General features: G+C 38.1%; 1 protein-coding gene and 1 pseudogene across 2 annotated transcripts; both read right to left on the bottom strand.

The window, feature by feature from the left end:
• Positions 1–609: 609 nt before the first annotated feature.
• LOC116178558 lies at positions 610–3,033 on the bottom strand (annotated as a pseudogene).
• A 5,413-nt stretch (positions 3,034–8,446) lies between these two features.
• On the bottom strand, positions 8,447–11,344 carry LOC116178557 (cytochrome P450 9e2-like). Of its 2 annotated transcripts, none has more exons than XM_031498089.1 (7): positions 10,655–11,344; positions 10,189–10,456; positions 9,974–10,137; positions 9,593–9,921; positions 9,083–9,542; positions 8,768–9,034; positions 8,447–8,719 (listed from the first exon to the last, which is right to left on the bottom strand). In XM_031498089.1, exons 2-7 carry the CDS (start codon positions 10,386–10,388, stop codon positions 8,532–8,534), a joined length of 1,608 nt encoding a protein of 535 aa, XP_031353949.1. In that variant the 5' UTR covers positions 10,389–10,456; positions 10,655–11,344; the 3' UTR covers positions 8,447–8,531. The 2 variants fall into 2 exon arrangements, with proteins under 2 accessions (XP_031353949.1, XP_031353950.1); XM_031498090.1 differs by having other exon boundaries at positions 10,189–10,427.
• Positions 11,345–13,065: the final 1,721 nt, after the last annotated feature.

The raw sequence follows: 13,065 nt of genomic DNA, 5'->3' as shown, positions 1-13,065 counted from the left end.
TTAGTTATTTCACTGACAGTTCTCAATCTTGTACGCCTATATTTGATTTGAATAAATTTGTTGATTTAGAAACAATTTCTACAGTACTGTGGTAGATGATTCGCGAGGAAGCTATGACTGAAACAATTGATGCAATGTAGCTAAATTTCCCTATGGCCCATCTTAAAAAAACACCCTGTATAATGAAATAACAACCGAAAGTGCTCTAATGGAGTTAGACGCGCGTATTCATGCTAACGCGGTAAAAGGCGAACTCTATTTAGTGAGTAATAATAAGCTCGAAATTGAAACTTAGCTCCTGTTGAGTGTTGTATATAATAATATAGGCAACAAAGGTTCTTCTAAAAGCGCCTTTAGTATAGATGAAACAATTAAAAATTTAGCGATTTAATTATCAAGTCAGTAACTTTGCTTCGTTGCAAAACGTTTGTAGTACCTACCTAATTTGCATTCCGTTGCTGGGAAATCCAAACTGGAAAATGGAAATATCTAAAGCCCTTAATATTTCTGACAAAAAACGAAGAAACGAGCTGCCGGGATGTTTACGTGATTGCAAAAGAAAGGACTTAAGCAGGAATTAAGGCAAAAAGGAATGAAGCCAAAGAAATCTTATGACGCTTAATTTTAACTTACGAACACATTACACCGATGTACATAATAAGGGTCGTTCCCTCATATTTTAATTTGTCTCACAGGCAAAGCATTAGGAGCGTTATCTTTCAGATCAATTTATCCAAAAGAAAAAAGCCCAGTCTAAAGCACAAGTTATTTTTCTTAGATTTCATCCTCTTTCCTACGCCTGAAACCGACCCAAATTCCATTGTCAGGTAGTGGATTAAAATTGGTTGTACTGAAAACGATTGGCACCTGCGTCTTCCTCACGGGAACTATTTCAAAATTCCTTACGATTTCAGCAATAATTAATTTCCCCTCCAGCAGTGCGAATCGTGATCCTGAAATAGTGACACGATGAATTTAGCGCGATTTTTCTGTTCACTCACCGATACAATTTCGAGGTCCAGCTCCGAACGGAAGGTATGTGTACGGATGTATACTGGAGCGATTTTCATCGTTGAACCTTTCTGGATCAAATTTATCAGGATTATGGTAATACTTAGGGTCCCTGTGAATGGCAAATATAGGACATATGACGTGGGAGTGCTTCTGAAGAAACACTGGCGTCTCTGTCGGACCTTCTGGTTCGATTGTGTAAGGTCAAACGGATCTTCTGTCGATTAACACGAACGGTGGCCATTTTCTCATCGATTCTTAAACTTTAGTTTAAGAAATGCACTATCGTGTTGTTTACCACTTACCCGAGATGACCATGTCCAGATATTTCATTCTCATTAGATTATCGTACGTTAGTTTACCATCTGAAGACCTTAAGGCGTCCTCTATTTCCGCCCGTAGTCGGCTTTGAATGTCTGGGTTAAGGGCTAATTCATAAATAGTGTAGCTCATCATGGTAGACACAGTATCAAGTCCAGCAAAAAAGAATATCATCACCTGCGAGGTGATAATATCGTCTGTTACCTCTAGCTTCAATTTCTGTTTTGTTTTCCCAAATACGGATTCTTCAACTACAGCAAAACCAGCTTCGGGGGTGCTATGCGCATCCTCCTCCTGAGTTGGATTCTCTTTTTGGTACTCCATTAGTAAATGAATCATATCAGGACGAACAACTTTTTTTTCTCTTCTCAATTGTAGAGTTTCTTTGATAAGCGACCCAAAAAACTTCCTGATTTTTTCAGGAAAAAATGATACTCTTGTAATCTAAAGAATTATTTAGTAGATGAAAACATAATGAGGGAAGTACGATGTCTCACTCTGGCCATAGTTGGGCATATTAAATTTAACATGAAAATGATCCTTCTCAGTCCCTTAAAGTTCATCAATTCCTTGCCTAGGACATAAAATTCGTTTTTTGGATCAGACAAGGAGTTACATGTCACGCCAAAAGCAGTGGTAGCAATAACATCGTTTCCAAATCTTGCAAACGAGTCCTTCAGTTCAACATCCACGCTATCGCCTTTGCTTTCAAAGTAATTTATAAATTCCTTAGTACATTCTTTCATCAACACAAACATAGCCTTCATTTTGCTGCTGGTGAACGACGGACTTAAAGTAGACCGCAGTTGGTGCCATTTTTCTCCACCTAAAGTAAAGTGTGTGCAAAGTGTCACCTTTATCTTTTTAGGCGAGAAAATTATTATACCTTCCATTGCAAACAGGTTGTTACTCCACAGCGGATCAACGTCACTTGGAATAAAGGGTCTATGTTCCGGAAAGGTCTCAAATTCTTTTACCGTAATTTTCTTTATCAACTCCGGATCTCTTAGCACTAATGAAGTTGCTCCAAAGTTGTAAAGGCCAACGTATCTGCAAAAAAAAGTAGTTTTCACGGGATAGAAGAGAAGCTTACCTTCCACTTGAATATTTGTTGTAGAGTTTCTGTATCATTTCTACGTTTGAAATTTTTCCCAACAAAATGGGTAACATATTCCCAAATATCGGAAACGGTCTATCATGTTGAACATTTTGTTCCTTCCAATAGATCAGTGACTTTTTAAAATGGCGGTATATTACAAACGTTAGAAAAACAAGTAAAATTATAGTCCACATTGTAGCTATTAACAAACGAAACTGATTAATTAATTGAATGATACTCGGTACGCCTATTAAACCTTGAAACGAGATGACGAAGTAAAAAGTTATGAATTACTGCGTTAATTTGATTGGTGCCTTCAAATCCATCTAAATTAATTTGTTGAGCGACCAATGCACACTATGAATAATGTGATGAAAATACATAGTGACCAAAATACTTTAATATTCCTTTGTTGCACAATTTTAGATGGAATTTCACTTATCTACGTAAAAAGGTACAAATCTGTAGTTTTGTGACGTTCTAGTTCACTGCACCGATTTACTATCCATAAGTGATTTGTGGTGAAATGTAGATAATTGATAAAGCACTCCCAAGTTTCTCAATTTTTGAAACTTCGACCTTCCTCACCACCTACCCATTAATTTAGCAAGGACTGAATTTCTTTTCTAGCTATTATACACTTAACATCCTCGCAGAATATGAAAATCACAGAATTTACTGGTTGATAGAGTAAGATATTTATCGGCCGAATACAGCTGCACCAAATTTTGCGTGAAGCTTTTCGAGAACCTAACAATTTCCGAACGGATACCACTTCGATGCGGGAACCCTTTTTAAAAGTGTTCGAACCCTTGAAACTTATAATTTTGCCAATTTAGTCAGAAAATTGAATTTCTATACTACAATTTTGTGGACCTTTAAAATGGTACCATACATGTATACCTTCCACTTCCGTTTGCTGATGTAAGCCAGAAGTTTTTGCAAGCGTGAAAATGCAGAATTCGGTGCTTGTATCCGGCTGGTAAATATAATCTAAAAATCGCACTATAGAGGATGAAGAATGTAACATAGAACAGTAGGTAGTTTCTCTGAGTAGCGAACAGAAATTCGCCCTTCAAGCGTTTCAGCCACTTATGATACATACTCGTATACTGAAAATCGTGTCCGCATTACTCTTCCCTTTCAATGTTTTTATTTTCAGTTTTATTTTTATAGAGCAAAGCCGAACAAGGCAGTTGACTTGTTTCAATTAGTGAAATCACATACTTCTCATCAACTCACTTCATTTTGAAAACGATTTGAAAGGGATGACAGTAATTCGGCCGCCCTTGGATATTCGCATTTTACTTCAAGGATCATATTGTCTCCTACTATATACAGATACTATTGTATATACAATGGTATTACCTATTATTCTACACCTACATTGTTTTCAAAGATACAAAACGCAAATCTGAAAAACCGAAAACGTATCTTAATTTCGGTGACAAATAAATGAAATAAAAACCGAAAGTGCTGTATAAAATATGGAGTTAGACTTTCGTGTATTCATGCTAACGCGTTAAATGGCGAACTCTATTTAGTATAAATAAGCTCGAAATTGAAACTCAACAAAAGTTCCTCTAAAGTCTAAACCTAAAGCATTTTTAGTACCTATACATGAAACGATAAATAATTTAGGAAGAAAAAAGAAGAAAAAATTAATCATAAAAAACCTAACTTCTTTAGTAAAAAAATATTCTAAATTCATGGATAAAAAGACACATGAAACTTCCTTTTTTGGCAGATGCCTCTAGAAGGCTAAAAAATTAGCGCAAACCAAACAATACTGATACTCGAAGCCCTGCGGCAGAAACGTCCTCAATCCTTTAGATAAGGCTTCTCCTGTGTCTTCGTTATCTTGAAATCATTGTCCTCTTTGTTTACTTTCCGAGTCCGGCGTAAGCAAGGCTTTATCCACCTTTCCCAATTCCAATTCGTCCAATAGCCGTTGGATCCATTATTAGAAGGTTGTTAGCAAAAATCGTTTGTTGTCCTTACGACCAGATCAGTTAGGATTTGGTATCAAAGGCGGCGTTGAAACAGGAATCTATTCTACCAGCCGTTATTTTCAATACTCTCATAGTTCTACTAAGGTACTACTGAAAGTCGACCTCTTGGATGCTTTTAATATTGTTGATCGAGAGAAATGTTGCGAAGTTTTAGAAATTTAACCACAATATTACAATTCATCGAATCAATGTTACCGTGATCCTTCCCATCTTTTTTATGGGTCTGAGATTATCTCTTCCCAAGGAGGTGTTCAACAAGGCGACAACTCTGGGTCCCCGACTATTTCGCATGATAATCAAGGACATGACTAATAGCGTTACGCTCGGAACTTATACAGAGTGGCCCAACGAGAAGTATACAGAGGGCTTTTAGGGTATTAAATTTAGAAATTTCGAAAAATCCTTGAACACGTCAATTTTGTATTCGAGGAGGACAACTTTTGGAATACAAATCACGAATCCCAGTCTTCACCCCTCTACGTAGGGAGCTTAACCCCTAAAATTTTAAATGGAATCCTATGGCAAATGGCACATTATTTGAAAGCCAATTTAATCGTGATTACTAATCTGCTTTGATTTTTAAATTCTATTGATCTATTGATTCGCATTTGAAATGGTTTTTTCTAAAAAAAACCAAAACAAATGCGATCTAAGTCACCTTTATTAAAATTTTATTTTTTTTTTTTTTTTTTTAATTTATTATTGTGTCTCGACAGCAAGGCCATTGACACGTATATAGCGAGTACAGGTAAATACAGGGATTTACATTAGATGCACTTGTACAAGTTTGTTGATTTCAGAAAGTTTATTACATCGTAGATCTGGTTGCTTAGGATGTTCTGGAGTGTTTCACTGAGGTGGTGGTCCAGTCGAGAGGTACTGTAACGGCGACATTCTAACAGGACATGGCTTATTGTTAATCTGGTGTTGCAGTGTTCGCAGACTGGAGGATTTTCGGATGCCATTAGGTAACCATGCGAGAGGTGAGAGTGGCCTATTCTGAGTCTTCTTATGACGATTTTGTCTCTTCTTGACATTGGTATTGGTGGTATTTTGGTAGGAGTTACGTTGGCTTGGATTTGGTGCAGTTTCGTGTTTAGCCTATTCCAGTGCTGCTGCCATGTTTTTAGGCTGTCTCGTCTGATGAGAGATTTTAGATCGTACGCCAACTGCAATTTTTCGATGGGTATGTCAGATGATCGAGCTTGTTTTGCGGCTTTGTCTGCATTTTCGTTACCATTTATGCCGGTATGTGACGGAAGCCAGATTATAGTGACCGCAGTTCCATTGGACGTCAGTCGATGGCATACCTCGTGAATATCTTGGACAATTGGGTTTTGTGTGTAGATGTTCTTTATGGATTGGAGAGATGAGAGTGAGTCGGTACATATGCTTACGGATTTGTTGGTGTGTGTTAAGGTTTGTAGTGCTTTTAGGATGCCGTGTAGTTCGGCAGTGTAAATACTGCAGGTTTCGGGAAGTCGGTGTGTTGACACGATTGTATTAGTGTGGTGATTGCACTGCTGACGCCATGTTCTTCCTTGGACGCATCAGTATAAAGAGTTTTGTCAAAGGAATGTCTGTTTATTATTTCGTTGAAGAGAGCTTTAAGGCACGGAGCAGGTGTTTCCTTGTTATGGACAGTTAAACTGGTGTCTAAGTTGGGTAGCAATTTTACCCATGGCGGGGTATTTGAGAATTTGATGGGAGTTGTATTTGTGAGATGGATATTGTTATTCGGTATAGATTGCAGGATTTGGATAATGGACTGCGGTGTTCTCGGTCTGTTTGTGGGTACTAGTTCAGTGGAATGTATTAATTTATAAACGGGATGGGTAGGATGTGCAGAGATTCGAGCTAAGTATGATTGTAGAAGACGCTGTCTTCTAATAAATAGGGGGGGTTCAGAGGATTGTACATATATGCTTTCAGAGGGACTGGATTTGAATGCGCCGAGGCAAATTCGTAGGGCTGTATTTTGCACAGTATCAATTGATTTTAGTTGAGATGGGCTGGCTGACGTGTACAATATACTTCCATAGTCTAATTTCGAACGGATCAGACGCTTCAATTTGTTTGTTAAACTTAAGTGAACCTGTCAGTTCTCCGAAACGAATCAATAGAATTTAAAAAGCAAAGCAGATTAGTAATCACGATTAAATTGGCTTTCAAATAATGTGCCATTTGCCATAGGATTCTATTTAAAATTTTAGGGGTTAAGCTCCCTACGTAGAGGGGTGAAGACTTGGGTTCGTGATTTGTATTCCAAAAGTTGTCCCCCTCGAATACAAAATTGACGTGTTCGAGGATTTTTCGAAATTTCTAAATTTAATACTCTAAAAGCCCTCTGTATACTTCTCGTTGGGCCACTCTGTATATGGTACTTGGATAATGGTGCTTTGGCTAGTCATTACAGAATCTCAATTTTAGTAAATGTGAACTGTTTTTCCTTTGTGCTGAAGATGATGCTATCTTCATCTCACACGTTTTACGGCAATTTGAATAAGTTGCGCCTGGAATTAAATTGATTAGGTTTACCAACACAAATCTTCACATATCTTCAGCTACAACTGCAGAGTAGTCTCGAACTGCAAAGAGATATTTCACGAATTGTCGATTTTCCATCCTATTGTGCCTTTTATTTAACTCGATTATCGATTTCAATCCCAAAAATGGCTCATCTCATCTCACCTCGTTGGTGCTCAAAACCCGACCTGCAGTTTTATGATTCCACCGTTCAAGTTTCACTTATTAAAATTTTGTAATTTATGATTCAACGAAAAAACCTGGCTACAAGCAACTCTCCCAGTTAGACATAGGTATATGAAGGTCTTGGCGTCAGAGATGTGACTACACTACGTTTCTCTTCTTTTCTCGAATCTTGGACTATTTTACGCACGAGTTAACTTAAATGGACATCTTTCTTGGGGTTGCAGTTTTATATTTAGGAACACATGTTGCAGACAGTTACCACCTTTCATTGTCTGCGACATGTGTTCCATAAAATTGCAACCCCAAAAAAGATGTCCATTTAAGTTACGATAGAGAATATCCCCATGTACTTCCGGATTATGTAAATTAAATTTAAATTTATTTTACATTTATACCTAAATTTACTTACCATTTCTTTCAACTAAATTACATAGTCAATAAGATCCAATGTTAAGTCATCGTACAAGGATAAAGCTGCAATTTTATACTCATTGACGCTTAGCCTGATGATGGGTACAATAAGCCCGAAATCGATCGCTTAAGAAAATGAAACACATTCGTGGTTCTTTGGTATACATTCTTTAGTCGTAACAGAACCAGAAAATGGAGAACTTCATCGCAAACGATTAATGACATTATCGCACGCGCTCTAACTTCACCAGAAATTCCTACACTGCGTCAGCCCATTGAATAAGCAATGGTCAACCCAATGGTTGTTATAGGAAAGACAAGAAAAGAGTAGAGCGAATCGCTTTAATTTAATGGAAGTTAGCACGGCCTTTGGTATGGGAATGTTGCCACTTTTGTTCCTTGGAGAGCCGCGGTGAAACACAATGAAACAACATCCTGGAATGATTTAGTTCGACGAATCAACATAGCGATTCACAGAGGAAATGCTGCATCTGTGTTAGGGACCTTACCATTTTCTACTATTTTTTAGATGAGATTTGTTATGTTATATTAAATTAGCTTTGTAGTTAAAACCCTCTATATTTCTGATTAATTTGTCGGCACATTAACAAGTTTGCGTTTTTCGACGCTACGCACGGATTTGTAGGCATGTGATAAAATTGGAAAGATATTCCTTTCTTCACGCTTACCTAATAGAAAACGTAAAGAAGGCATGAAAAGGAAAGGCCGAACGGGGCATAGCAAGGGCAAAGAGTGCGACTTGTGGAGGTGTAAAAGACGCGTGACGAGTCATGGGACCTGAAGAAAAGAAGCTGTGGAGGATGCGCCAAGGATGTTTAAATGGTAGCAAGGAAGACATGTGAAGCAGGAAGGCGAAAAGGAAAGGAACCAATGAATATATTTCAACTACATTTGTTTCACAGGCATAGCAATAGAGTCGTTATCTGTCAGATAAATTTATACATCTACTTTTCTAATATTGAACCTTCTTTCCTACGCCTGAAACCCACCCAAATTCCTTCGTCAGGCACTGGATTGAAATTAGTTTTACTCATAACGATCGGCACCTGAGTCTTTTTCACACGAACTATATCGAAATTCCTTACGATTTCAGCGATAATTAATTTCCCCTCCTGCAGTGCGAATCGTGATCCTGAAATAGTGATACGATGAATTTAGCGCGATTTTTCTGTGCACTAACCGATGCAATTTCGAGGTCCAGCTCCGAACGGAAGGTATGTGTACGGTTGTATACTGGAGCGATTTTCATCGTTGAACCTTTCTGGATCAAATTTATCGGGATTAGGGTAATACTTAGGGTCCCTGTGTATGGCAAAGATCGGGTATATGACTTGGGAATGCTTCTCAAGAAACACTGGTGTCTCTGTCGGACCTTCTGGTTCGATTGTGTAAGGTCGAACGGATCTTCTGTCGATTAACACGAACGGTGGCCATTTTCTCATCGACTCTAAAACTAAAGTTCAACAAATGCACTCTCGTGTTGTTTACCACTTACCCGAGATGACCATGTCCAGATATTTCATTCCCATTAAATTATCGTACGTTAGTTTACCATCTGAAAACCTTAACGCGTCCTCTATTTCCGCCCGCAGTCTGTTTTGACTGTCTGGGTTAAGGGCTAATTCGTAAATAGTGTAGCTCATCATTGTAGACACCGTATCAAGTCCAGCAAGAAAGAATATCATCACCTGCGAGGTGATAATATCGTCTGTTACCTCAAACTTCAACTTCTGTTTTGTTTTCCCAAATACGGATTCTTCAACTACAGCAAACCCAGCTTCGGGGGTGCTATGCGCATCCTCCTCCTGAGCTAGATTTCCTTTTTGATACTCCATTAGCAAATGAATCATATCCGGACGAACAACTTTTCTTTCTCTTCTCAACTGTAGAGTTTCTTTGACAAGCGACCCAAAGAACTTCTTGATTTTTTCCGGGAAAAATGATACTCTGGTAATCTAAGAAATTAGTGAATGTAAAACATAATGAGGGAAGTACGAGGTCTCACCCTGGCTATAGGGGGACATAATAAATTTAACATCAAAATGATCCTTCTCAGTCCCTTAAAGTTCATCAATTCCTTGCCTAGGACATAAAATTCGTTTTTTGGATCAGACAAGGAGTTACAGGTCACGCCAAAAGCAGTGGTGGCAATAACATCGATTCCAAATCTTGCAAACGCGCCCTTCAGTTCAACATCCACGCTATCGCCTTTGCTTTCAAAGTAATTTATAAATTCCTTAGTACATTCTTTCATCAACACGAACATAGCCTTCATTTTGCTGCTGGTGAACGACGGACTTAAAGTAGACCGCAGCTGGTGCCATTTTTCTCCACCTAAAAGCTAAAGGGTTACCTTTATCTTTTTTAGGCGAGAAAATTATTATACCTTCCATTGCAAACAGGTTGTTACTCCATAGTGGATCAACGTCACTTGGAATAAAGGGTTTATGTTCCGGAAAGGTCTCAAATTCTTTCACCGCGATCTTCTTTATCAGCTCCGGATCTCTTATCACTAATGAAGTACTACCCAAGTTGTAAAGGCCAAAGTATCTGCAAGAAAATTATTTTGCAAAGGAATAGCCTGACGAAAGAGAAAATTACCTTCCACTTGAATATTTATTGTAAAGTTGTTGGATCAACTCGGCGTTTGAAATTTTTCCCAACAAATTGGGTAACATATTCCCAAAAATCGGAAGCGGTCTATCATGCTGAACATTTTTTTCCTCCCAGTAGTTCAGTGACTTTTTAAAATGGCGATATATTAGAAACGTTAGGACACCAAGCAGAACTATCGCCCACATTGTACTTATTCACAAGCGAAACTGCGCAGTTACGATAGTCTATAATTTAATCGGTACGCCTATTAAACCTTGAAACGGAAAGGCGAAGTAAGAAGTTATGTGTAAATTTGGTTGGTATCTTAAAATGAATCTAAGTTAACTTTTTGGGTGATCAAAGCACATTGTGAATAATGTGATGAAATTTCATAGTAACCAAAATACTTTTATATTCCTTTGTTTCACAATTTTACAAGGAATTTCACTTATCTACGTAAAAGGGTACGAACCTGTAGTTTTATGACGTTCTAGTTTAGTGCACCTGTTTACTATCTATAAGTGATTTGAGGTGAAATGTATAGATAATTGATAAAGGTGCCATGCGATAGTGAGAAATTTTTCTGTTTTAAACCTCGGTGTAAGTTACCTAGCGCGACTTTTTTTGTGCGAATTCTGTTTCTGTGTGTGTTTCCCGGATATCCTTTGCGTTCGAGTACGTCGAGCTCTAAAATGCAGCGCCCTCCACTCGCCAAGCTCCTAATCCTTTTCCCCGAAGAAGGTACTTTTCCTCCACGCAGTGAGTGGGTGTGATACCACGTCAGCACCGTATGGAATGGGAAAGAAGATATTTGCAGCAGCTAAATGAGGAATACCTCCCTTTCTGCAGCAGTAGCTCTGTTTCTTACGCCCGACGGATTCCTCGCCAGATCAGCGACGCTGGAAAAAAGTTTCTAATCTCCTTGACTAACTGCATCTAGTGACCTCTATCGAGCGCGCCTTCACACATCAACCTCAACTTGGTGAACCTCTTACGACACTCGTCGACGGTGTCCATTTCAGTCAGCAGATTTTCTGCAGGATAAGATTATCAGCTGTCTCCAATGCTTCCTCTTTCTGTTGCATCGTCTCCCAAACTACGTTTACCGTTTGAAGATCCACCTCGGCTGCGTTCATGTGGTTTTCCAGATCATTAGCGAATCTGGTAAAACTTGCTCGTAAAATTGTTCGTTTCTTTTTCAGGCTGTCCATCTATAACAATCAAAAACTACAAAAAATCGATATACCTTCTTATATATCTTCCTCTATAGTTAGTTCGCGAAACGCCATCAAAAATTGTTCTGTCACGGTCACCAAAACCAGTATGACCACGGGTCGCTTGAAATCAAATCAGATAGTGAATCTCTACATAATGTCCCCTCGTACTTATTTTCACCCCCGAAACACTCTTTTTATTTGGTTTTGTTACGGAATCGCACTCTGAGAACAAAATCGGTTCTTTAATTGGACACTATCGAACTTCAGACATCACCCCTCCTTTTTGTGCGTATAAATTACCTGATTACGATTAACACAGTCTCTTTACTAGGTGGCGGAAGAGAAGTTTGTCAAGACTAATTCCTAGATTATTCCTACTCCCGTTTTGGCATTGATGGTTGCAATCTTTTGTAGGCTTTGCAAACCCGACATTAACGATCAATATAAAACGAAATTGTCACGTTCATCAGGCAAAATTCGCATAAAGCGATATTGAAAAATGTATGCGAATAATAAATTTTTTAATGGACTGCCTGTGTATTAATAATTTAAAAAGGATGACGTGCCTATCATCCCATCCCTCATGCCCATAAAATTACAAAATATATCATGTTAACTGCTTATAAATTCAACTGCTGTTTACAACTCAATGCGTTACAAACTAGGTTACCTAAAGGTAATAAATATTTAAAAAAATGCCTCCATAAACGCAGAACGACCCCTAATTTTTGCTTTCATCCAAAAGTTTACACACTATAAGCATTCGTCAAAAAGCAAGCTACCGCTCGAAAAAGAGCAAGGCAAACTTCCCTTCTAGTTAGCAGCGGTAATAATTGATGATAAGGGTGATAAGCTACCCTGTCATCTGTATTTGTATTACATTTGTTTAACTCGAGGGAGTTGCGTCATTACACAAGCATGGCTTTCGTTGAAGGGTGACATTTTCCCTTTTTTTACCCCTATTTTTCTTTCTGTATGTTTAGCAAAGCACGTCAAACGTATACGTGTACATAATGTACAGATATGAATATTCAACGTCCTCGTGTTTTCGATGAGGTGTCTTTAACTTTTCATTAGGATACAAAGTTAAAACTTTTCGCGTTCAACCACTTTTGGGGTTTGCTGAAAACAGTTGAATAATTAAGGTCACTGACATAAACAACATGCATTCATTATTAAAGCTACGTGGGAAGGGAACGGTGTCAAATTTCTCTTGTCTTATAGTCCAGGAAACGAAACTTAAAATAGTATAAAACCTGGCAATTTTTTTCAAAATGCATCGCTTTACATAAAAATTTGGGATTAAGTTCAACTTACCCTCCACTTCAAGTTCTATATTATACCGATTGGCGCTCTTCATTTTTAAGGGGTGAAAACTACCCCTTAGTGTTTATGTATTTGTACAAAGGGAAAAGTTCCGGGCCGCCGCGCATGTGTTAATCGAATCTGTATGTCTTATGGTTTCCGTGATCCCAATGCTTAAAATGAAAAGAAAACACCCTGTATACCGTCCATGTAGATCAGCGTGCTTCGATTTGTGCTTTCAGAATTTTTCGAAAAAAATTGTGATTCATTTTTTAATCCCAACTCCTTTATTTTTTATGATACAAAGTGCATTAAAACCCATTTTGTAGGTTTTTACAAGATGAGCTACAAGGTTAGTTAC

Source organism: Photinus pyralis, unplaced genomic scaffold (assembly GCF_008802855.1).
Source record: "Photinus pyralis isolate 1611_PpyrPB1 unplaced genomic scaffold, Ppyr1.3 Ppyr1.4_LG8, whole genome shotgun sequence".
NCBI lineage: Eukaryota > Metazoa > Arthropoda > Insecta > Coleoptera > Lampyridae > Photinus > Photinus pyralis.
The sequence above is the reverse complement of the archived record's forward strand: the minus strand, read 5'-3'. Positions and strand labels throughout refer to the sequence as shown.